We start from the raw sequence: 27,689 nt of genomic DNA on the forward strand, positions 1-27,689 counted from the left end.
GCACAAGAATATGTTTTTACTATCGCCGTGCGTCGATAAAAATAATAGTAATAAAAAATGAGAAAAATTGTTGTTAAGTATACTTACTTAAAAATACTTTTTAAAAGTTATTAAATTTGAAGACAAATTTGAACAGAAATAAAATTAATATCCCCGAAAACTTAATATTACAAAAAAATGAAGTGATATGAAAAATGATTTTTTTTCGATGTTTGAAAATTACTGAAGAAAAATATTAATGTATATAGTGCAGAACATCCTCAGGAAAGAACTTTCCAAATTATTGTGCATCAGGAAGCGAATGAAAAAACAGTGACAAAATTCCATCTTTACAAAAGCATGAAACAAGTCAAATTAAATAAAAACGCACAGAAATTTTTTCGTAAAAATTTTTGCGCCGTAATGAAAATTTGAATAATACTCAGATAAATCGATTGTGAAAGTGAATGGAGAAAATAAAGGATTCCAAACTCTCAACAGTATCTTTGATTTTATTGGGGGAAAATTTGTTTCTGAATTCAGGTCTTGATTTTTATCTCAAGTAGTTGTTATCGCACATAAGCAATTCAAATAGGATGTCTCCATATGAAAACATTTCAGCATACTTTTGAAATATTATCTTTAGTTCCTTGGTGACAAAGGATTTATTGTTATCTGACATGTCTATCACACTTAAACTGGTTGAAGATTTATCATTTAAAATGAAAATACATATTAAGACATCTTCGATTGAAAGAATAAGTGATGCATACTTTTTAAAATGCTGTTCGGAATAACATTTTTAGCTTTATTTTGTAGTTTGAATGCGTTTTTCTTAAAAGACGATGAACACACTTTTCATGAAGTGAATTTTAATTCGTCACTTAACAAGGATGGCGAATTTGAGCATGGATTTGGGGTTTTTGGTAAGTTATTGAATTCCAGTAAATTTTGAATTCTATAAAGAGAATTTAATTAAAAATTGATTATTGTTTAAAAAATGTTGATTGTTGATTCTGCTTTACGAGCATGATAATTTAACTTACTGTTTATAATTTATATTAATATCAGCAGATACATTTATTTTTCTTAATTCTTCTTGGTTATCGAAATTAATTCAGAATTTTTCTGGGTTGATGTGTTTTTAGTTGACCTCTCAAATCATTTTAATAGTAGCAAACCAAAGGAATATGTGTTGGAAAAAAATTATAGGATATTCATAGGACATTTTGAGACTTCGCTCGAAAATGACATTTTTTCGCTTTGTCAAGATTAATGCAAAAAGCCAGATAGAAAAATTTCAAAGCCAAATAGAAAATTTTTATAAAAGTTTAAAACGTATTAAATAATTAGTGTTTTATACGATTTCCTTACAGTTTTATCAATGGAAAATTATGTGAATATTGAAATGATAATTCAGTTGATTAAAATATCTGAGTACCCCCCCCCCTCTCCCTTCTCCCACACATATAATCCGTTTTCACTCAGTCAGCTGGATAAAGTTCGTTTTTAAAAAATAAGACATCAATAGGGTGCGCACCGTTAATTATTTCTTATATATCCTAATTAATAATAACTGATACTTCTTTTAAAAAAAGGTTCTTCTGAATAAAACAAAAAACAAAAAAATTACAAACGCATTTTTTTCGAAATACGATCGCTAGCATGAATATTTAATAAATTAGTTGTATCTCTATCGAAGCAACAAAAATGGGAATCGAAACTCATAAACAAACAATGAGAGAGAGGGGGAAAAAATACTGTGAGGTTGAAGGCAAAGGAAGGAGAGAAAAAACAAGATGGTGAAGTAGAAAGGATCATTTAGTCAAGAAGGACCTGGTCGGACTGCAGTTCTAGCGCCTCTGCATTAAAACGGAGAAAGAGTTGATTTTGGTCTTCAAATTGCAGGTGATGAACGCGCCTTCCTGTGCTGCTCTCATAACAATTACGACCTGCTTTGCTCTTGTTTGTTGATTCATTTCTTGTCTTATTTTTACTTTCTGATTGCTCTCTTCTATTTTCAATGATTATCGAACTCTGAGAGTAAAAATTCAAGAAAAGAACATTGAATCCTCAGGATGAAAAAGTCAACAAATTAGAGGAATAATAATAATAAAAACGAAAGTTCAATTTAAAAAATTAATTTTAGGTGGCTCTGCTGCTCTACAGTCTCAATGAACGAGCCGCCCGTAGCTTAATAGCTTCTGGCATATAGTATCATTATTCGTTCTCTTGTTTAATCTAGTAAGCATAAACACACAAATATTTTGTATCAGTGTCGTCTTCTAACCCTAATACCTAGGTATCTGTATTTTCTTTTCTCGCCACTGCTAGGTCTATCGTTCGTGCATGTCTTAAAATGCAAAGACAATATATAAAACCTTGCATGAATGTGCAAAGGAACTAAATTAATTCTGTTAATATGGTAGGCAAGCACCTAGTTGCGGTAGAACAGCTAGTTTTTGTTTATAAAAATAATATTAGTTTTATTTCATAAAATGTCCATAGCTTATGTACATAAATATTGGAATAGGAATTGCAGGTTTAAATGTTATAAGCGTATATTTCTTTAGCGATCACTTATATTTAGTTTTACGATTAATATATAGGAAAGTATTTATTCAGTCTAACTATATTAATGTCCCGCTTGAAATTTGAATGAGGATAGTTTTGGATTGACTTCGCTATTTAAAACTATGATTAGATGATGAAGGTGAAGTTACATCACTAAAAAAAAAAAAAAAGAAAGATGGCTTGTAAATAATTACTTTATAAAGGTAAAAGCAAGTAAGGCATGTATTTACAAATCTTTATTAATGTAAATAAAAATACATTTGGAGGACCATACCCAAGGCCATAAAAAAATTGATTTTTTTCACATTTAACTAGTATCTCGTGTATGATATACTTGTGACAAATTCGGGTCGTAGATCCTCAATTCTCTAGACTTGAAACCGAAAATACCATTAGTGTTTTATTTGAGGGTTTGTATTGTCTATAACAGCAATGTACTAAAAAGAAAATGTTTCAAAATAATAATAATCTTTTTTTCTTTTTTTTTTCAGACTCGGATACTTGCTCTTGTAAAAATGGCCGCTGTGTGAAAGATTCTAGAGGAAATTGGAAATGTCTGTGTCAGCCAAGACATTCCCTAAAAGGAAAAGATTGTGAATGTAAACAATTTATTTTATTTGTTACGAAATGCTTTTTAGTAACATATAATTTTTAAAGAAAATATTTTCTTTTTTTTTAAAAGAGCTGGAGACAATAGCTATATTAGATTTTAATCTTATTGATTGATATCATAAAGTAGAATTAAAGACTCTGAATGTTTAAAAAAATAATTAATTTCTGAATGTACGAAGATTTAAGTTTTTAATTTATGTATATGATGAAACTGTTAATATGCAAGATGATTCAGGAGTCAAAATCAGCTATTAAAAATTAAAACATAGGATTGAATATAAAAAAAAATTAAATTTGCACAGAAACGATAGAAATGAAACAATTTTTTTGTCGCGAAAAACTAGAACTGATTGAACTATTACAATTTAAACCATTGGTGTTTTAGGAGCAATGCATTGTATAAGACAGGACTCCAGCTCTTTCTTTATGTTCATTGTGTCGCCCAGCATTTAGGAACATTGTTGTCATACGAGAAACTGCACGTTCTCATTTAATTAAATAAATTATAATATTATAGTAATTATTGCAATATTGCAATAATTGTCAATGGTAACATTTCTGTTATTTATGTTCTGTTAAACCATGAGAAAAAATGATTGATTCTTTTAAAGAGCATTTCTTCATCTGAAAGATAAGCTTCTGAATTGAAATATGACTCATTGAATTCGCTCGTAATTCCATGTTAGTAATCGTTCTACAAATTTCAGAATTAATTCTTGACTACCAGTTTTTTTTAATGGCAAGTCATGCTACCAACAAATTTTGGTTTAATCAGAAAAAAAAAAAAGCTTCATTTTAATCCCCATTGCAAAGGATATTTTTTCCTTCTTGTTAACTTGAAAATTATTTATTTTTGAAATTAATTCCGAATTACTCTGTATCTAACGTTAAACCATTAATACCCGATGTCCTATTTATAGGATGCTTATATTACACTTCAGTGACTAAATCAAATGTATTCAGTTGTTTCTTTTTTTATTTTTCTAGCAAATTGTTGCGTATTCCTGATCTCTAAACAGTTAGGCATATGTTACTCATTAGCCAGATTTTGAAGTCAAAATGTAGTAGTTTTGATTTTTTTTTTGTTTCTTTATTTGGCTTATTGTCATGCAAGGATATAGAAATAAATTATTATTTTTTTGTATTTTACTACATTTTAAAAATTATTTATTTATTTATAGCAGTTTTTCTCAAAGAAAGAAAGAAAAATTATTTTTGAAATTTCATTTAACTTTGCATTTACATTAATCTTGGCGTTTTTATCATTACTTATGAGAAATTTACCGAAATGTATGCTTTAAATTACGTTGGGCATTAGCAAGTTAAGCAGAAATATATATTTTCTGTCTCTTTTCGTTTCCATTCCATCTCTCGTTAGAATTCTTAACTTTCTTAAGTAAATTTGATTTCACTTTATCATGAGATTATACAATTCAGAATTTATACAATGCTGACTCTTAATTATTTCAAATAATAAGGGACATATATTCCAAGAAAATGTTCTTTTCTTTTGATAAGTCTTTAAGCTGTAAACTTAATAATTGTGTATGAAAATGAATTCTGTGCTGACACAAGTCATTAAACTTTTTCAGTATGCGACTGTGGAAGGAATGGGAAATGTATCTTCACTGAAACCTTTTCCGAAGAAACTAAGAATATTCTTTACGAAAAAAAGTGCGTGTGTGACACAGGATATGCAGATAGATATGGCACTTGTACTGGTAAGAAAATTTTAATTAATTCTACGATATTTGTTTTGACATCGGAAAAGGCATTGCGATTCACAATAAAATAATAAATCGCACTTCATCCAACCATCTGTTATTGGGTTTAAAGCTGGCTGTCTCAACTGTCGATCGAGTGTCACGCTTGCAAGATTTCTGTTTAGTCATACATATTAATCCATAGATACTTACATTAATCGAATCCAACTCCATCATGCTAAAGATGGAATATATGCCTCTCTATCTGACATATTCTATATGAATGTCTGAAACACTAATTCTTAAAAATAAAATATTCCTGAAATGCTTTCCCCAAATTTGAGAGGGTTGCAAGATTCATTCATGATATTAGTTCTATGCATAGCATTTAATTTCGTATTATATTCGGTCCTTTTTTTATATTTTTATTTTTATTTAGTATTCTTTTGTAGCAATATATTAAAAAAAAAATTGAAATTTGTATTTCAAATTAACATGCCTTTGGGGTAGCTTGATTGGTACTGCTTGTGCCATAAAAAAAGAATTAATCAATTAATACCGTAAAAGGCAATGAAAATTCAGCCTTTAAATTTATTCGATTTACCTGATTTGGGTACAGTTTGAGATACTTTTTTCTTTCAGCTATCTTTTGAAGTTTGCTTCGATATTTTTTAGAATTCATCCAGTATAATATAACTCAGTATAAGTTTTTTTTTTTTTTTTTTTTTTTTTTTTTTTTTTTAATTCGGAAGTTTCCTTATTTTTTTGTCTGTCAGACTTTCGGAAGTTTTTAAAAACTTTTTTATGTTTGTAACGATAGGCTTTTGTAATCGATTTTTTAGTCCCTTCCTGGATCTGTAGAATTTTGAAATTTTATATTGTTGTATTTTTCTAATAAATATGAAACGTTTTGATGTTTTATGAATTTAATTATGAATTTAATGGATTTTTGCCTGCGCGTGAGAAGCGCCATCTGGTAGTGAATATAATAAAAAAAAATGATTAGATAAGATTTCATAATGTTTATTGTTATTAAATCATAAATTAAATTAGATCCTAAAAAGTAGAAAATAATAAAAATAAAATAAACCTTATCTAAGAGGCTTTTGTTGATAAAAGCTAGAAAATAATCTTCCTTTGTCTTATCTATCATATTTTAATTAAAATATGAAAAATAAAATAAAACTGTAAAACGTGGTGCTAAAAAAATATTCTCTAGAAATTGGTGAATATCGCTAAAAATATTAAATATTAATCAAAAGTTAATAATGTATTGTAAAATAGAATACTTCCATCTGATTACGATTTTGTTTTGGCCTCTAAAAATAAATACAAGATTTTGCAATTATGAATAATGAAATATAATAAAGAAAAAGAATGGGAAATAATAACAGTCTAAAAATTAATTAATTATTCATAATCATAAATTAGGAAATATGTAAAAGAAAAAGAATAGAAAATAACAAAAATACGAAAAAAAACTCCTTTAATAATGTATTCGTTAATAATTCTGAAATTAACGAATGAGAAAAAATATAAAATAAAAATATATGAAAAGTCATTAGTATGCTAAAAAGTGAGTAATATATTTTTATTAATTGTTTAGAGGCCAAAAGAAAATCAAAAGAATGCCTTAAGTGCTAAAAATAATACTAGATAGAATATTAGTCATAATGATTATTAAAAATCCAAAACTAAATATGATTAAAATTCTTATTAAAGCACTTCTATTAATGTTTCATGTTTATGCTTTTTTGTTTTAATCTTGAGACTTTAGAAGAAAAATACACTCATTAAAACATATTTCTCATAATGTTGAAATCAAATGACAGCAGGTATAACTCACCAAAATTTTTATTTCAGAATGCTTATGTGGAATAAACAGCAAATGTGAATTTGAGTATGGTGAAAAAAACTGCTACTGTATGGAAGGTTACGCTGAGCTTAATGGGGTCTGTACAGGTTAGAGAATTTATACTTCAAAGCTTGCTAATGCTGCATATATTATTACCTGTTTATTATGGATATAATAATTTGAAAATAATAATATTATATTTTCACAGAATGTAATTGCGGGGAAGGTGGTTATTGTGAATTTCAAAATGGACAGAGGATTTGTACATGTTACGAAGGGTATCAATTCGATGGACATATTTGTAGAGGTATAAAGTTTTTTTTTCTAGATTATAATAGAACAATTCAAAATTTACATATAAGCTACACAATCTATAGCTGAGGGCCTTCGCTTTCTTTGGGACCCCCTCAAAAATATATCCGAATATGCAAACTATATATATTAAATGCAATGCTTAAATGGAAGTATAAATGACTTATATTTAAAATAGCTTATAGCCTCTCAAGTCTAAATTTCTCACTGTAATAGAGTGATCTATGCCGTAGTTATTGTAGAGGGGATAATATAGCACCATTTTTTTAATGAATAATAATTGTTTATTATCTTAGTAATTATTAAAATTCGTGGTCAATCCAAGCTTTTTGAGAATTTATAAAACTTTTATTTCAAAAGAATTACATTTTTTTGAATTGCATTTTGAATAAGAACTGAAAATATCGGTGGAAAATGCCAAATTCTTTATTAAAATCTTTACCCTTATCAAATCCCTTATTCATATGTAATCTAATCTAGAAAATGAAATGAATGGATATAAATTGAAATTGAAATTTATGAATATAGATTGTTTGTTGTTTTTCGAAATTTATGGATGTAATCCAGTTTAATGATGTTAACTCATCTTAAAATGATGTTTGTAAGAATCCTGGTATTATTTAAAGAAATCTCTTTAAAAATATTGTATCTCTCACATATGTGTTTTAGTTGACGCTTTAGATAAGGCGCATAAACTTATCAGATGAGGAAACTTTACTTTACTTTGGGCTGTCTATAAATGCATCTTATTAAATTTTTCAACAAAATAGTTCTCATACTTCGCAGTTAAAAATAACAGTCATTATATCAGAAAGAAAAAATATGTTCTACCCTACTCTTTTTAAATATTGAGGATCTATTAATCATAACCGCTAAACTTGTAGCGATTGTGATGTGCGAGGATAGAACCTGGGACCTTCTGGTTAGCAGTCCAGTAACATGACCATGATACAAAAGCAATTGCTCGTGCAGCGTAGTTGTTAACTGGCTTATAAGCTTTCACCACAAACTCAATTCAACTGTAATAACAAGAAACCCACTTTTCTTTTCCCGCCATTTTCTTTTGATTTATTGAACGTTATTCTGGAAATTCTTTTGTAATGCATTTTCTCTTTAAACTATTTTTTACGAAATTAGATATGGCATCTTACGGCACCAAATCAACGTACTTTCTGTTTTCAGCCATTGAAAGATGTGAATTTTCCGAATAATACATAAGATATGAGTGTACTTTTTCTTTACTTGAAAGGGAAATTTTACTCTCAATAATTTAGTGCTTTTATGTTTTTTTCGGTACTAAAATTATTTTTCTCTTTTTAGAATGCGACTGTGGGGGAAATGGTTACTGTAAACTAGTTGAAGGCGTTAAGGTTTGCAGTTGTAACCAAGGCTTCGAATTTGACGGATATGTTTGCACAGGTAACATGCTTGCGAAAAATGTTATTGAAAACTTATTTATTGATTGCTACTTTTACACTTGAAATAAAACGGAAATCATTATATGTACATCCTACACTAAGACTCTACTTTAGACTGAACCAATGTATATATATATATATTTTAAATTTTTTTCAGTTATTTATTTATATTTTTCTCTTTTCTTTAAAATTTTTTATTTTTATTTTTCTGTTTTCAAAGTTTAAGCTGCCTGTTTTTGGTAAGTTTTTATTATTTACTAATTATGTTTCAATGCTACAGTTACTGTGGAATATTATATAGGCTCTTCTGCTTGAGCCATATAGAACTTCTTCACTTTTTCTTTTTATGCCTGCTTCTGGCTGTCTTTAGTTTCTTTTGCATTCTAGTATACATGCGTATAAAATATTTTTTTGAGTGGCTAGTCCTTTGACAGCTATTTAAATTCTATTTTATTATTTTAATTTTGAACTTTTTACCGGTGTAACGCCGCTTTTGGCACGCATTTAATCATCATCAGAATAAATCGGAATACGTACATCGTCTTGTTGTTGAATGTTATCTTCAGGAAAAATTCTGTTTTCATTCCGTGATACAAGCTTATTGCATTGAAAATTTTGATAACTGTCATTCCTTTATTTTTTTGAACGAAAAATGAGCTCAAAAAAGTAAAATGCTGATGTTTCAGCTTTGTAATAACTTGGAAAAAAGACTAATATATTGTTACAAATCTGTAATTTTGCTACCCGGCACAAATAGTGTCATCCTGGAAAAACCGTTAAAACCTTTATAAGATCTGTCCTGTGCGTGCTGAGCTTGGCGACCATTTAACGACTTGGCGACGAATTTGGCGAGTTTGGCGACTAAATGGATCATACTGGAAAGTTCGAGAAATTTCACGATCCATCCAGTAGGAACCAATATACACCCAGAGATGTCCTGAATGGTCTGAAGATTCTAGCCCCACCTCCAGGTACTATAAAAGACGGACACTCTGAAGCTGCAGTGAAGAAGTTGTGTGTATTGTCAGAAGGCGTGTGTGCGACTAGTCGGAGTCGCCGACAAATAACAGATTTGGAGAGGATTAGACAGCAAGCAAGCAAGCTGCTGAATCAGCGATTAAGTGCGCTGCGTTATTGCAATTGATTGACGGTATTTATAGTAGAAAAAATTTTGTAACAATATAAATAATTAGGTTGTCTTGCTTATAAAGCTCAAATAGAATTTCAAGAATCATTTTGTATTTTCTTTTTAGAACTGAAAACTCTTTTTTTTTTGTGTGTGTGTGTATGAATTACATAGATATTAACCAGAAGACATCCATCTCTTAGAACCCTTTAGCAAAATTTAAATTAAATGTAAGACATGATTTTTGGACGAGAATATTTACATAATTTCATTGAATACACGAGCTAAATATTTTAAAATTCCTTTCTACTCAAGAAATAACCATGTGCCAAATTTTATAACTCAAGGCCCAACGGTTTGTCCTATACAGCATTTTCAGCGATTTTTGTATTATGCACATCACAATTTACAGATAATAGTATGCCTGTCTGAAAAGATTATCTTGTTAATAATATCACATCTTTGATTTTAAAAAAATAGTTTATGATGTGAATTTGAGTAAATTTTAGCAAACTGCAAATTTACGGGATTGATTTTTCTCTTTTTCAGAATGTGATTGCGGCTCATATGGTAAATGTTCAATCAACGACGACGTAAAAAAATGCGACTGTCATAGTGGATACTCTGAGAAAGAAGGGAGATGTGAAGGTAACAAAGGAATTTATTTATTGTAAAAAGCAGTTGTTTATGAAATTAAAATATTCCAATGGCGAAATTCATTAATTTAAAAAATATTTAGTTGAGAAACAACACACTCATTGTTACTTTCTCGTATACGTAGTATAAAGACACATTTTTGGAAAATGTCCTCCTGTCCGTGACAAAGATAACTCAAAAATGCTTTGAGTTAGAGGTTGGCATTTAATATATGAACATTACATCAAATTTGTAGATTTTTAAAAAAAAAAAATCAAATTTTGAGTAAAATCAGTTTAGAGGAAGTCCATCTGTCCGGCTGTTCGAATATAAGTCAACACGATAATTACAAAATTTGAGAGCAAAATAGATAAAATTCAGTACACAGATTTAACTACGGGTTGACTGTTTGCTGCTCTGTACATTCAGAAACATTTAAACGCTGTAATTCAAAGAAGCAATGACTTAAATATATCAAATTTGGTGTGGGATTTCGTGACTACAAATGCAGTTTTGTGTCAAATTTTTGGGGAAAATATTTCTAAATTCGATTTTTGGATACTGTTAATGCATGCCAGGGATAAATCGCCAAATCACTCACTAAGAATGACATGATAGATTCAGTAAAAATGCTGAATTCTCGCCAAAAATTATATTTAGTAGCTATTTTACGCCAATGCCATCTAAGGTATCTAGTGTCACAAGCTTATTAGAGAATCTGTGAGAACGTTTTGGGGAAACCACTTCCACTGGTTATTTTCTTGTATACAAAGTATAGAGAAAATATTATTATCACTAAACAATTCGAACTCGAGATTCTGACGAATTTTCGCGCTTTAAACCACCTCCGAGTTTGGAAGCTTAATTTTTGGCTTTGTATCTACCCATTTGTTTGTCTGTGATGCTATAGGGAATTTGGAAATTTGGTATATGGATTTTTGACCTAATTTATAAATTTATGACAAATTTTAAACAAAATGAAGAAGTCTGTCTTTCTCACTGCTCTACTATGGGTGAACTCGATAACTACAAAACGCAAAAAGCTAGATAGATGAAATTTGGTATTCAGATTTAGCATGTTAAATGTATATTCTTATCATATTTTGAACCAATTCTGTCAAAGGGTTGGCGTCTATCTATCTGTATTTTTGCATGCAAGTAAAAGCAATCATTCATAAACACAATGAAATTCAATATTTAATCTTGTGACTATGTAGTTATCTATGACTATGTTAATCTATGATTATGTAGTGACTATTTAATCTTGTGACAATGTAGTTTTTTTTGTCAGATTTCGGTTTCAATTGATCGAAAACGAAACGTTCAATATATATATATATATATATATATATATATATATATATATATATATATATATATATATATATATATATATATATATATATAGAGAGAGAGAGAGAGAGAGAGAGAGAGATTTAGTAAAAATAGTGGATTTATTTGTTCGCTAATTGGATACAAGGCATTCTTCTTGTCTTATCCAAGGTTTATAATTTTAAAGGAGAAGGCACCTTACTTCCTGAAACCCCCCGTATTTTTGTTAGATTATGATGCCCGACGTATTTTATACTATCGATGTCATATATGTGCTTATTTGTATCAATTTCGTTTATACTCGCAGTCATTTATTGCCAGAGTTGAAATCGGTTATCATTGTTTGAAATTGAATAATATTCCTTTGAACTTATTTGATTTGAACGTTTTTAATTTCAATTCGCCGATAATTCTTATTTTTCTATGCTGTCTTTGATAACTTATTAACGTTATATTAATATATAGTCTATAATTCGAATCTAGTTGTAGTAATTCGATGACAAAATTAGAAACTATAATTGATTTATTTTAAATGATTTAAAGGTTGTATTTATGATCTCTTACTTACTCAGTCTTTTTTATTTTTTATTAAAATGATTTTATTGATCATGTTATATTGTATTCTTTTTCAAAAAATTCAAATATTTACAAAACTAAATGTAATTTGAATATACTTATGTCGTTACACAATTTTTTGTGCATGTAAATTATCTGGTCTAAAATGGCATTTAAAAATGGCATTTAATGGGTCAAGTTAACTTTCGAAGTATTAAAACGAATAATTCTTGAATTCATTGGCATATTTATTTTCATTTCTAACATTCTTGTGCATGTCTGAGGTTTAATATGCGCTTAAATCTCAGATATTTACATTTCTTATCCCACTTTTAATTAAATTCTAATATTACTGAATAATGAATCATTCAAACTATATAATAAATCATATTTTTGAAACAAAAACTGCAAGAAATCATAATATATTTATTTTTTCTCAAAATTATTATTATTTTTTCTTTCCATTAGAATGCGACTGTGGTTTAAATGGTGTGTGCAGTTTTGTGAACGACAACAAATTTTGCTCTTGCAATCCGGGGCATGCTGAGAAGTACGGAAAATGTGAAAGTAAGAATACCTATAATTTAAAAAGATTAAATGTTATTGTATCATTATATTTGTATTTTCTATGACTGACAAGAAGAAAAAAAAATTGATCAATTGAAGAAACTTTAACTGTAAGCGGAATCATAAGAAATGATGTTAAACCAGCGGGTATATTCTCGTGTATTTAGGTAATATAGCAGTTTCTTTTTTGTTCTCCTTATAAAAGTTTTCATCTCTTTCATTTCACGTGTTATTGGGATAAAATTGGAGAGAAAGACAGCAAACCCTCCAAGGTGACGGTAAGTTCGCAAAAAAGAATGCCATTCCACTTACTCCCTCCACTCAACTTTTGTCTTATATACTATATCTCTTGTGCATGTATGCAAATGAAATGTTTTTTTAAATATAAGATAAATTATAAAATCACAGAAGATAGGTCTTTTGTGATTTATCTCTAAAAGTTAAGGTAAACGATGACTATATTGTTTCTGCTCATTATGTTGATCGCTCTGTGACTGATGTTTTCCATATTATCGATCTTGGAATTTAAATATATATCCATTTAATGTGATTTCCCGCTGATGGATAAATAAAAATAATTCAAATAAGTATTCGTTGTCTTAATCCGAACAATTCGCTTACCGGTCACAGTTTATATGAGAGAAAAATGGATTACAAACTTGCACTATTTATCGATATATGTATAAAATGTCATTGCTTAATGATTCTTTTAATCATGAATATCTTCATGAGGGAATTTACAAACATCAGTGATTTTCAATCTATTTATAGCAACGGATCTAATAGAAATATTCATTATGACTAAAATTATAGATTTAAGAGAAATAATTCATGAAGTAAAAACTTCGAACTTTTATCGTAAGAGCATGGATTTATTTTGAATACTTAAGATATCTTTATTGAAGTATGTTGATGACAATAAAAGACAAAGTTCCAATGAACATATTATAGAAAGCACCTTTCATTGGAACCTTAAAAAATTGGCTTTCTTTCTCCTTATCAGTATTAATAGATACTTTTAAGAGTGAGTATGAATGTAGTAACTAAACAATGAAAGGTATTCTAAAATATAATCAAAATGCTTTTTAAAAGTTTAGTAAAATGAAAGAAAAATGTTGTACAAAATAAAGTTGGTATTACTGAAACATTTTTTTTTTTGAATTTTATAATGAAATAAAAATAATTTTTTGTAACAACATTTTATTAAATTATCGAGGAAAAACTTCAAAATATAGATTAATTTTGAATTCAAAAATTAACACAAATCGTAAAAAAATACCTTTTTTAATGAACAATTTCTATCAAAGAAGTGAATATTTCCTTAGCTACAAGTTCAGCGAATGCCAAAATGATTTTATTCGCAGTCCTTCCAAAGAAAAAATCCTTCAAAATAGAACATTTTGAATTTTTCTTTCATCATATTTGTCGCAGTTTACAGATAATAAGCTCGGATACAAACATTATCAAGTTCAAAAAAAGTATACAATGACACGGTACAGTGTAAGAGACCGGACAGCTAAATATCATATGATATTCAAAGCTATTCTAGTCACATGAAGGTGAAATATGTAATCACTCTCTTTTTAGACCAGGATAGCCTGGTTGGTAGGGAGTTGAACTCGTATCACTTGGGTAGCGAGTCCGAATCGCGCCGGCTGAAGACTCTCCGTGTATAAGGTGGCTGGTACACGCATAAATCTGACGCAGGTCTCAATTTCGATCTATGGATTAGTGAATGAAATTTATGAATGATTAATGAACCCCGTAAAAAGGGTTGTGAGACATGAGTAGCTAAGTCGTACCTTTGGCTCTAGATGGCCCTACTGAAACAAAAAGAGCTATAAATTTCGGCTTAAAATCGCTGACTCTGTCAGCGGCCTTGTCTATGACAAGTTTAATAAGAAACAACAACAACTCTCTTTATACTGTATGCAAATGTATTTTTAAAATTTCTTTGGTTTAAAATATATTGAACCATTTTTATGTGTGAATAACGCTTTTAATTAAATTCTTATTACTATAGAATTAAATATTTTGGCATCAAAAATGGCACCCAAAATCCTTTGTTTGCTTTTGTCCAGATTGTTTTGATTTTTAACAACTTACTTAATTTTACATACTTGGTTTTATTTCATTAGCATGTGATTGCGGCTTAAATGGTTCCTGCCGTTTCTATGGAGAAGAAAAGAAGTGCTCTTGTAATGCAGGATATGCTGAAAAGGACGGAATATGCACAAGTATGTCTATATATATAATTAAATTTAACTGAATAATGCTTTTATTAATAAATTATTTTGATGATTAATTAGGTATAGTCGAAATCTCAAGACTAAGTGCGAGAAACAATATACAAAAAATCATAACGATAAGAAATTTTGTAAATGACAGCATGAAAAAGCACAAAAACAGCGAAAGTGATCTTCCTGGAACTTTTTTGTATTGTTTGACAACGGATTCAAAAACCTTCCGTGCTTTTGCGCATGCGTTAAGATGGGTTTAAATCCTCAAAATAGGGGTAAGAGGAAAGATGAAAGGAGATGTTTACATTTAACAATAAAATAAACTCGAAATACTCGCAGACTTAATTAAAACAATACGGTTAGGAACAACACGATACTCATATACATGTGAAAAACAATGGAACAAAAATAGGGGGAAAATCAAGTTCTAAGAATGACGAAGAATTCCGGAAATGCGCTCATCTTTCCGTGTCTCTCCCCTTAATGAGATAGAATCGTCGAAAAGTGCCATCTCAGAATACTGAAACGAACAGTACACTCTCTAATAAATGTATTTTCATATTATTAACCGTATGCTATTGGCGAACAATAGTTATTAAGGTAGGCGATTACGTTGAAAAGTCGAGCTTTGGCGAAATTATGAAATTTTTTTAATTTAATATTTTTAATGTTTGAATAGGTTTCTTTATAAAACCCTTATAATTTTATTTCCAAGTCCATGTTTTGTAAATTATGCAAACGTTAAACGTTTTAATGCAATATTGCATTGTTAGATTAGATTTTCTTAAATTCTAATCTTCGATCGAATTTTCTTGCCAAAGCTCATAAATTAAAGTATAATGCATATTTTTTGTTCAAATTTGGGATAATAATTTCTTTATATGTTCTGCAGTTCCTGAACTAGAGAGTAAGCAATCTATTGATTAAGATATATTTTATAGTATTTTTAGTGCTTTACAATAGGAAAAAAATTGTGTGTTATTTATCAGTCGAACCCCAATATTTAAAGAAATGATAGAAATGCAGTTTATTTTTTTAATTCAGGAACCAGATAATATATTTCTTAAACTATCTACAAAACTTTAAGTAAATCATTTGATAAGCCTCTAAACTAGAAGATTTTGGCATTATACCTCATTTAGCCAAAAAAACCACGCCTTTTGTTACCAATTTTTTAAAAAAAATGCCACTTAACATGTATATTTTGGTTTCGTAGATGTTATTTCAATCTTTTTTTATGCAATTATTGAAAAATATAAATATTATCGATTATTTTTCAAAAAATTCGTCCTGAACCTAATCGTATATCTTAAAGAAACTATTAGAGTGTGATCTTTGGCAATTAATCCCCGAGATGCGATTAATACAATAGTAGAAAAACCGAATGTGTAATTTGGATTTTTTCCCCCAGCCGATTGAAATCAGACTCAAAATTACGGTTGTATCACAAAATTCCATAACAAATTTTATAAATTTGAAATACATCAGTTTGTGCGTTTTCGAGTTATTGCATTTATGTGCGTTTGAAAGTACAAACTGACAGATAGTGAACCTTTTGACAAATTTGATTAATACGTATCTACATTTTAGGTATTAAATTTGTAATTTTATCTATCTAATTCTCTTGTAGTTATTGGGTTATATTAGGGTAGGCATGCTCTGAATGGATTTCGTGCAAAGGTTGATAGAAATCTGCAAAGTTGGTTTTGAGTATACATTCCAAATTTCACCTGCCAACTCAGCGTTTTCATAGACAGACACACATAATTCCAAAAATGTATTTTCTGACTCAAGGAGATCTAAAACGTGGAAATTGGTCAAACTTTCGAGTTCGTATATATACGAGAAAAAAAAATGTAAGTTTTTTTTTTCAGAAATTTGATTAATATTATCAGCCTTTTATGTTAAAAATAAGGATTAACCGTTGATGTATAGCATTATTTTTTCATTTGTTTCGTATATGTCCATCATCTGGCAAATTTTGTATTTAGCATCGTAATGTATTGAAAAGAACCGAGTATAAATTTCGAACTTTTTCTCTTTGATTATTTGGATAGGAAATTTATTATAATTAAACAATTTTGACTCCAAGACTAGCAGTTTTTACTTTCTCGTATGCTTAGTATAGAGAAAGTATAATAATCGCCAAAAAATTTGAACTAGAGATTTTGACGGATCTCCACGTTTTCGGCCTCACCGAGTCCGAAAAACACAGTTTTGGAAAATGCCCGTCTGTCTGTCTGTGATAAAGATTACCCCAAAACGCTTTGAGCTAGATGGTTGAAATTTGGTTGACGGTTATATAGTCTTTACATCAAATTTGCGGATTTCTATTAAGTTTTGAGTAATCTGTTCAGAGGAAGTCCGTTTGTCCACTGTATGAATATAAGTTGACACGATAATTACAAAATAATAAGAGTTAGATAGATAAGATTCGGTATTCAGATTTAACATCTATAGTGTAAACACCTGTCAAATTTTGAGTCAAATCCAACTATGAGTTGACTGTCTGTCTGTCTGTACTTTCAGAAACATGTAAATTCAATAATTCAAAGACACAATGACTTAAATCTATCAAATTTGGTACGCAGTTTTGTGTCGAATTTTGGTTTTAATCGTGACAAAAACATGACCAAAAACAAAATCGATTTTTGGATACCATTAATGCATGCCAGGGAATAATCACCAAATAACTCGCCAAGGATAACACGACAGATAGAAACAAAATGTTAAATTCACGCCAAAAGTTAATATTTCGTAATTATTGTTCGCCAATGCCAAGGGGTTCTCTGTCATAACAAGTTTATTAGAGAGTATGCAAGAAAGTTTTGTGAAAACTACTACAGCTGGTTTATTTATCATGTATGCATACACACAAGTAAACAGACAAAGAGATGTTGACCATATGCCAAATTTCAACTATTGTAATCTATTCACATACACATAGACGGAGAGACAGACAAAATTCCTGTCGACAGATTTCTTCCAAAACTTACGACTAAACAAATGTTTGAATTGGCCCATCGTACAAAGAATAAATATTAAGAGAATAATTGCAAAGTAGTTCAAAAATTGCTTATTAAAAAAAGTAAAACTGAAGTAGATTTTGAAAAATATTTTTATATAAATAGCGAAGAAATTATATGAAAAAGGCTTGAAAAATACACTCGGACATGCAAAATTTGAACGACTATCATAAAATAACATTCTTCTTTATTTTATAGGTTGTGACTGTGGTTCGGATGGTATATGCTCATTTGAATATGGCGTAAAGACGTGCAATTGCAATATTGGGTTTTCAGAGATGAATGGAAAATGTGAAAGTAAGGACACATTTAAATTTAAATAAACTCGTCAATTATTTTTATTTATCTTAACTTTTTCAAATTTTTACTCAATAGAGAAGAAATTTTATTTTAAAAGAATAAAAAGTGAAGAAATGATATTTTTTATTGCTTTGTGATAAAATGATTAGGAAAATTTGAGTCATTTCATTTTATGAATAGCTTGAGAATTACATTCATTTAAGAGTAATTTCGTTCATCATCAAAAGCTGTTTTAATCCTAGAATAAAAATTACTCAAAAAGATACATCACAAAAGTATTCACAAATATATATATATAGCTGCACGCAATTTATTAATTTTTTTTAGTTTATTTCTTTTGGTGAATTCTTAACAAAATAATTAAAATGTACCAATTGGCTAAGTTATGAATCAAACATTATTCCAATGACACAAATCACATTATAACAATTCTGCAATAAAAATAAAAATATCATTTTATCAAAATATTTTTTACAACGGAAATAAAGTATTTTGATAGCAATTTTAATGGTAGAATTATTTATACAACTGCCATCTTGATATTTTTCTGTTTCCAATTAAAATCTAATTATAGTTACGTTCTTACCATATATTGGTCTTTCCTGAAAAAAGTTTATCGAAATGCATTTAAAAAAGGATTTCCAAGCACTCCTTGTTACCCTTTGAAACTATCATGTAGAGCTTATAAATGGAAATAAAAACGAGTACCCAAATGGCTACACGATTCATTGTAGGATTAAGAATTTGAAGGAATATGAACAAATTTGAACAAACAGCCATCTGTTGCATTGCAGTCTATTTATAATGACGTAATTGTTCTTTAGAGAATTGTAGTTTTTTCGACCCACATCAGACTACTTACAATACAACTAATAATTTCAGAAATTGTTATTTTCTCATTGTACCACAGACTACATATAAAGCAATAATTGATTTTAGAAGACTGAAGTCTGTGGTTTTCCATTTGCACCAGATATTATTTTTAATGGAATAATTACTTCTAGAGAATTAGTTTTAACGTTACATCACAACCAGCTTATAATGCAGTAATTAGTTTTCGTGATTTGTAGTTTAGTGGAGAATTGTAATTGTAATTTTAGAAATACGAATCTATTACTTTTCTTTATAATGATTTCCAAAAACAGCTGCTACAGAAAATATAAAGTTTCAAGTTAGTTCTTTGCTGTTTGAATACACCCTTTTTAAAATTTTATCATATGTAGTTTCATTGTTTTCCAAATTATATTTATCTATATGGAAATATACATTTTTACAATTTTTGGATTCTTAAATTAAAGCGTTAAAAACCATGAAAATAATTAATTAACAATTAACACTATACCACACCCCCGTTTCTAGCCCTCATGTGTCCCCCTTCTGATTTGGTATAGAAGTTGGGGGATTTTATTAAAAAAATTACAATACAATCAGTTGGAAAGAAGTATACTAATGGCAAATACGAATACATATAACATAACAAAAAGTGTGAAAACTAGAACGAAAAATATCTGATGGACAAGAAAATTGGATGAATGAACATGATAATGTACAATATGAGTGAAAATTAAAAATAATAATTATTAAAAATTTAGTTATATATATATATATATATATATATATATATATATATATATATATATATATATATATATATATATATATATATATATATAATATGACTTTCGATGCCTTCCCTCGTTTTTTCGGGTTCATTCCCTTTTTCTTCTCTGTGCTCCTTCGGGCGATAACTTCTTACGACTTTCCCTTCAGGTACATGGCGGACATTCGCGCCAAGTTGTAACTTTTTGTTGGCTATAATTCTCCAAATGTGACAACCTTCTTTCTAATAACCTTAAAAGCGAAAAACAGATGCCTCAAAAGCGATAAATCGCCAATTTTCTGCCCGTGCATATTGTGGCTTCAGAACCTTCCAACCAAAACAACATCATGATCTCACATGATAAAAAATGAGCTACTAGAGAAGACTTAATGATAAACTACTAATAAAATGTAGGGAATATCAAAACATTGCTCTGAAAAATTGCAAGGATATTTTAATTGTAATAATTCTCCATGATCAATTAGGAATTTAATCATGTTTATGATTCTTTTTTTGATGATGAATTATTAAGGATTCTTTTATTCTTTTATACCAAAGACTTTCTTGCGAGGATGTGAAGGTTTTCCTAGGTGTCATGAAAACGTACGCCAACGACATTTATTTATGATAATTCGAATGACTTATAATAAAATAATACATTTTTTCCAGAATGTGACTGTGGTTGGACAGGAAGATGTCTATTTGAGGGAGAAAAGAAAAGGTGTGATTGTGATTATGGTTTCGCAGAGAAAAATGGACAATGTGAAAGTAAGAACATAAATTTAATCTTAAAAGAATATATTTATTTTATGAAAGCAGAAATACATCTCTTGAAGACCGTTATTAATAATAAGAATTCCTGAGTTTAAAAATAAGGAATGAATTTGAGAGAGAAACAGAGGGAGATTCTTTTCTTAAACTCATGCATACGGAGACATTTAAGTAAAGAACTCATTATTAATGAAAAAATAAAGGTGAAGTGATGCGAAGAGGCTGATGTATTTTATCACACTTTTGTATTTGACTTTTTTATACTTAAAAAGGTTTTATATTTATAAAGAATATTCAATATATTTTTAATTTTAATTACTGATTAAAGATTAAAATATAGTACGAATTTGATTAGAATGCAATTTTCTTATAATACGTATATTAAGTCATAATTTTTGTTTTAACTTAAAAAAAATATCAAATTGCGATATTAAAACGATTAAAACGTAGTTTTAGTTGTGATTTTTAGTCTGAATATATTTTTGAAAAACCATAAAAAAAAAGTTTTTTGTTTGAAAAAATCGTTATAAAGATTATTGTCACCCAGGAATTTATTCTTTTTCGCCCTTTCCAATATAATTTATGCATAATATTAATTGCAATATAGTTTTTATATATAACACTAATGCATTCTATACAGAACCGATTTTGCTGCGTCATCATTTCGGATGCGAAAAGTGTTTTAACATGAAAATTGGAGATAATGCAGGAATGTAATGGGATTTTATCTCATTTTATGTTTATACTTTTGAGAGATTTGGTTATTATATGTTTAGAAAATTAGATTGAATGAAGTCAGATTTGAAGTTATTAAAATTGTCAACAGTTCAACTTGCAGTTTACCCTTTGAACTCCATGGATTACATATAAAGTAAAAACTAATTTCAGGAAATTGTCATAAAAAATGGCAGTTGTGAATTCAGTAATTCGAATCAGTGATGTTTTTCTGTACTTTTTTAGAGAAAGCAGTTACTTCTAAAATTGAATATTTTGAAGTTGGTTCCTAATTGCATGATGTGCCACTTTTAAATTTTGTCAAATGTAATGTTATCATTTGCTAAATTACATTAGCTTATTTTTTACAAGTTTTGTTGTTTTGGTTCTTAAATTAAAACTTTAAAAAATGAAAATTACAAGAAGATATGTAAAAATTTATGCATGAAAATTCGAATGACTTATAGTTAAACTAATGCATTTTCCCCCCCAGAATGTGACTGTGGCTGGCAAGGAAAATGTTCATTTGAAGGGGAAGAGAAAAAGTGTGATTGTGAACATGGGTTTGCAGAGAAGAATGGACAATGTGAAAGTAAGAAAATAAATTTAATCTTAAAAGAATATAACGAATGATTTTATAGAAAGTTGAAATACTGTTCTTGAAGCCTTTATCAACCAATTTATTTATCAATTTATTTTCTTCGCTCTTTTCAATATAATTTATGTATAATAATAGCAATATAGTTTTTATATATAATATTAATATATAAAACCGTTAATATGCAGAACCGATTTTACTGAGTCATTTATTTGGGTTTCAACACAGACACCGGAGATAATACGAAGATATAATGGAATGTTATCTCATTTCATATTTAAAATCTTGAGAGATTTGGTTATTACACGTTTTGAAAATTAGAATAGATGAAATCGCGATTCCTATAATTCAAAATTGTCTAGAGAACTACAGTTCAAGTTGTAGGTTATTTTTTGCATCGCAGATCACATATAAGGCAATAATTAATTTCAGAGAATTGTTGCAGAAAATTGTAATTTTGATTTTAGTAATTCTAATTAATAATGTTTTCCTGTAATTCTTTTCGAAAGCAGCTATTTATTTAAAAATGTGTGTTTTGAAGTTCGTTCTTTACTTCTTGAATAATGCCAGTTTAAAATTTAATCATATGTAATTTTATCGTTTGCTAAATTGCATTAACCTTTATGGAAATACGTTTTTACAGTTCTTATTGTTCTTAAGGTAGCACATTAAAAAATAAAGAAAATTATGAAAAGAAAGTATGTGCACATTTATTTATGAAAATTTTGAAAACTTATAACAAAATAATGCATTTTTTTTTCAGAATGCGACTGTGGCTGGCAAGGAAAATGTTCATTTGAAGGTGAAGAGAAAAAGTGTTATTGTGAACATGGTTTCGCAGAGAAGAATGGACAATGTGAAAGTGAGAAAATATATTTTATCTTAAAAGAATATATTGCAGTTCCTAAGTAAAATTGGATATACTGTTTTTGATTCGTATTAATAATTCAGTTTAAAAATGAAGAACATGATTGGGTTAAGAAATAATTTTTTTTTTCTTTAAAATTCATAATTTAATGGTATGTGCTCTTAGCGGCATAACCTCTAACATTTAAATAAAAATTATAGCTGAAAAAATACAGTCAACATGTTATGAAATAACGGATCTATATTATTATGCTTTTATTTAATTTCAATTCTTTCATATTTACAAAAATGGAATTTTGTAATTGAGGTTTCACTTTTTTAATGATGAGCTAACATCGAAGAAATTTTTTTACAGTTTCCGATTTTACTACAAAATTTTAATATTTTTAGAATTTAAATATCAATTAATCGCTCCAATTTAATTTGCTTTTGATTCACTATAAAAAGTGTTTTCGGGCAGAAATATTTAAAAAAAAATAAATCTGATCTGAAGATTTTTTATTAATAAATAAATTAATATTTAAAATAAAAGAAAATAATAAAAAGAACAAATTTTCAGTAAGAATAATTTATTTTTATCGATGAATTAAATTGTAGATAATAATTTTTGTTTTGTTTAAAAATCTGGTTAATAAATTAAAACAGTCGTAATATGAAACTCAGTAAATAAACACTAAATAAGAAACCTCAAATGGATATTATATGAAAGAACCAGAAATATTGCTTCCAAAATTTTGAACATACTGAAAATATGATTAAAAATCCAATTATCTTAGAGTATGTATATTGATCCACTGTTTTTCGATTTAACGTCATGATAGTATTTCGAACTTTATTACGATGATAGACTAATAAATGTGCGCATTTAATTATTTTTATTTTTGTTATTTTAATCAGTTTATTTAGAATTTTGTTTGAAACAATCTCTAGAAAAATTATATACATTTTAAATTCTTTTTTGTTTTTCTAGTCATATATGTAACACCAATACATTCTACGCGGAATTAAATTTGTATGTCATTTGTTCGTTTTCGTAGAATGTTTCATCACACTGAAAAAGAAATGATGAAGATGACGCAATGAAGATTTTATCTCATTTTATAGTTAGACACATGAGAAATTCTAAAGAGACTTCACATTTATTCTAATTTTTGTAGGAGGATTCGTAACTGCTTCTGTTTGAAATTGTGTATAGAACCTCCTATTCTAATTGGAATTTTTTTTTTTTTTTTTGCCCCATCGACTACGTATAATGCAATAATAGATTTTGGAGAATTTTAATCTGTGCTTTGCATGACAGATTGCTTATAATGCAATAATTAATACAGGAAAGCTGTAATTTCTCTATTGCACTATCGACTGCTTACTATATATTAAATAGTTTTGATGAAAAAATGTAGTTATCACATTATATTACAAACTATTTATGGTGGAATAATTGATTTTTGAAAATTTATAGCTTTGTCATTGCATCATAAACTACTTATGATGAAATACTGATTTTAGAAACTGTACTTTTTAGCTTTGCTCTATGGACTGCTTATAATGCAATAATTAATATTAAAGGAATGTAGATTAGAAGAAAATTATGACTGAAATTTAGAAATTCTTATCTATGAAAATTTGACATTAGATTGCATGCTCTATGAAAATATCTATATCTCAAAATGTGTACTTTTAATTGGGTTTTTTTTGTATGAATACACCTATTTGAAATTTTATCACATGTTAATCATTTGCAAAATTTTTTCAGCGAACTTAGAAATAAAAAAAATTTAACAAATTTTTTTTTATTCTGAAATTAATGTGTTAAAAATTATGAGAAGATAGTATTCAAAAGATTTTTTTTTTCACATTTATTCGAATGACTTGTAATAAAATTACGCATTTTCCAGAATGTGACTGTGGTGATGAAGGTGCATGTTCGTTTGACGGTGATTTTAAAAAATGCGACTGTAAATATGGTTTCGCAGAAAGAGACGGACGTTGTGAAGGTAGGAAAATAAATTTTATATTAACATTTAAATATTTTAATGAATATTGAAATATTATTCTTGAATAAATAATTGAAATTACATTTTGTGTTTAAAAATAAAGAATAAATTTGAAATAAGGAAGAATTCAAGGAGAATACATCGCTGAAAAATGCATTTAGTTAACGAATTTATTGTAATTAAAAATAAAAATGAAATATTACTATAATATAGTATATTACTCGCTGTTATTTCATTTGATTTTTTTCTTATTTTTACTGAAGGATTTGTAATTGATTGTTTTATTCTTAAATTGTATTCTATTATACAGAAAATCTTTACATTGATTGTTTCTGCAACGCAGCAAAATTTTAATATTATTAGAAATTAATTATTAATTAATCGTTTGATTTTAACTAGAGTTTAATGTGGTTTCATGATGAAAATATTTGAAGAATAGGTTCAAGATTCCCTATTACTTATAAAATGGAATATGGAACAAATTAATATCAAGGCAATAGAAAATAACAACAGAATTTTGTAATTCTTGTTTTTATTTGTACTCTTAAAAGCAGAAATGAATTTATTTTATCTATAACTAAGAAATTCAAATCAAAATTATAAGAAATACGAAGCATTGAAAGCATAAACATATCCATAAAAAAGACAACCCCCAAAATAAATATTTAAAAAACTCTAGAAACATGAATTAAAAATTAAAATATACTGCTAATATGATTCGATATGATTAGTTTGCTTTACACTTATAATAATTATTTAAAACTGCGATAGAACTATTTATATCATCTCTTTGTGTATGAAGTATGGAAGAAGTTTTGTAATCATTTATAAATTCTAATTCGAGAGTTTCAGATATCTCTAAGTTCGAAAAACACATTTTTGGCCTTGGCTGTGTGTTTATCTGTGAACACAATAAATAAAAAACGCTTTGAGCTAGACGGATGAAATTTGATATATGGACTTAAGATAAAATTTATAGATTTCTATCAAATTGTGAACGAAATATATTAGCAGTAAGTTTACTTTCTGACATTTCGAGTGCAAATGAACTCTATAACTACAGAATGCACAGAGCTAGACAAATAAAATTTTGTACAGGGGCATCTAAAATATAAAGTAATGTCAAAGTTAGAAACAAATCCGTCAAACGATTGATCGTCTGTAGTTCTGTAATTTCACATACATACAAACTCAACAACTTATAAACATAATGATACTAATGATACAATCAATTAATATTATCTTAAAACTACAACTGTAATTTTGTGTCAAATTTTAGTGTCGGCAAAAAAAAAAAAAAAAAAAAAAAAAAAAAAGAGAGAGAGAGAGAGAGAATTTATGCTTTAAATTAAAGTGGAATTGATTTAACTGCAATAAATATAATAATATTTTTTTTTACTGAAACGAAGCATTTTTAAAAAAATATGAGTACTGAAAACAGAGTCGCTGAGTATTTAAACCTTATGAGCACTAAAGAATATTGTTCTTAATTTATATAATATCTTAAGAAGTTTTCAACAAAATTTTCTCAGATTCATCATGAGCAGATCGATTCATTAACAATGTTTAGTTTTAAATCCATCAAACACTAAAAAAATAAACAGAATCGTTTGAAATCATCTGTCGAAAACATATTAAACCTTCAAAACCAAGTCCGTATCCGTTGAAAATAGTTATCAACAATCAGAACACAATGCGCATGCGTGAATTTTCAACGCCAATTATGATAACGCAAATACGTGAATTTTCTTCTCCAGTTGGGGTAACGCTATGGAGATTAGAAATTTTTAATTTCCTTTATTATGTTTTATTTTAATTCAAAAGTACTTCAGAATGAGTCTGAAAGATCGATTAATTAACAATGCTTAGTTTTAAATGCATCAAATATTAAATAAAAAAAGAGAACCCTTTGAAATAATCTGCCGAAAATTCTCTTTAGCGCGGGAAAAAGAACTGAAGCCTTACTCATTTGGCGTTGGGGAAATGAAAAGAATTTTTTTTGGGGAAAGTTAGTTTCTAATTAATAATAAAAATTCTAATTTAAAATTCAAAAAAAAGGGACCCCAGGTGCACATTCCCGACCACCAAGGTATGCATGTGCCAAATTTGGTAGCTGTTGGTTGAGCGGTCTGGCCTGTAGAGCGCCAATACACACACACACATTGAGCTTTATATAAGTATAGATTAATATTTTCTGTTGTATTAGTTGACGTTTAATCACTTTCTTTTCAAATTAAAGCTCAGATTTGATGACAGATGACAGAAAATTAGAGGAATACATGGTACAATAAACAGAACGGTTTTAGTTTCTAAAATAGTATGAATTATATGACTATCAAAATTTGGAGATTAAAACTATTTTGCTACGGAAACTATTTAGGTCAAATTTCATAATATATTTAATTGAAAATTTTATCTATCATTAACCGTAAAGAACCAGCTGACCACCAAAGGCTACTAATTTATAAGAAAATTTTGAAATGAAAAAAGGCTTATCATGTGTCAGCGGTAAAGAAACAATGGCGAAAAATATTAATATGTATGTTTATATGAAATCAAAACAGAAGTTTTGTTTTTGTGGAATAATACTTTTGGAGTTAAAATTTCCTGTTATTTGTCATTAGTTAATGACGAGCAAAACAGTAACAAAATTTTTAACTACACTAAGAAAGACTGTAGTCTGAATATAGCTGGAATTCTTTTTTGAAATAAGGAAGAAATAAGAGAAATGAAGCTTATCCAAGGTAGAGAAACTCAACCAATCTTAATCGGATATACGGGTAAAATGAAGTGTTACACGAATAATTTAAAAAAAAAAAGACATTTTAACATTCAGCATAGTTTCAGAACTTAACATTTCAAAAACAGTAATGAAAAGAGTATTTCAACTTAAAAATTGGCAGTCATGTA

General features: G+C 28.1%; 1 protein-coding gene across 4 annotated transcripts in view; it reads left to right on the plus strand.

Annotated features, from left to right (window-relative positions):
• The first annotated feature begins 699 nt into the window (after window positions 1–699).
• Window positions 700–27,689, plus strand: part of LOC129976291 (neurogenic locus notch homolog protein 1-like) — a 92,631-nt gene continuing 65,641 nt past the window's right edge. For all 4 annotated transcript variants that reach the window (XM_056089779.1, XM_056089780.1, XM_056089781.1 and 1 more), the window contains exons 1-14: window positions 700–905; window positions 3,045–3,152; window positions 4,758–4,886; window positions 6,732–6,830; window positions 6,932–7,030; window positions 8,356–8,454; window positions 10,129–10,227; window positions 12,571–12,669; window positions 14,808–14,906; window positions 18,134–18,232; window positions 20,505–20,603; window positions 21,814–21,912; window positions 22,682–22,780; window positions 24,681–24,779. In XM_056089779.1, the coding sequence (XP_055945754.1) occupies window positions 761–905; window positions 3,045–3,152; window positions 4,758–4,886; window positions 6,732–6,830; window positions 6,932–7,030; window positions 8,356–8,454; window positions 10,129–10,227; window positions 12,571–12,669; window positions 14,808–14,906; window positions 18,134–18,232; window positions 20,505–20,603; window positions 21,814–21,912; window positions 22,682–22,780; window positions 24,681–24,779 (1,471 nt within the window). In that variant the 5' untranslated portion in view covers window positions 700–760. The remainder of the gene's footprint in view (window positions 906–3,044; window positions 3,153–4,757; window positions 4,887–6,731; window positions 6,831–6,931; window positions 7,031–8,355; window positions 8,455–10,128; window positions 10,228–12,570; window positions 12,670–14,807; window positions 14,907–18,133; window positions 18,233–20,504; window positions 20,604–21,813; window positions 21,913–22,681; window positions 22,781–24,680; window positions 24,780–27,689) is intronic.

The sequence above is a fragment of the Argiope bruennichi genome, chromosome 7, assembly GCF_947563725.1.
Source record: "Argiope bruennichi chromosome 7, qqArgBrue1.1, whole genome shotgun sequence".
Classification (NCBI taxonomy): domain Eukaryota; kingdom Metazoa; phylum Arthropoda; class Arachnida; order Araneae; family Araneidae; genus Argiope; species Argiope bruennichi.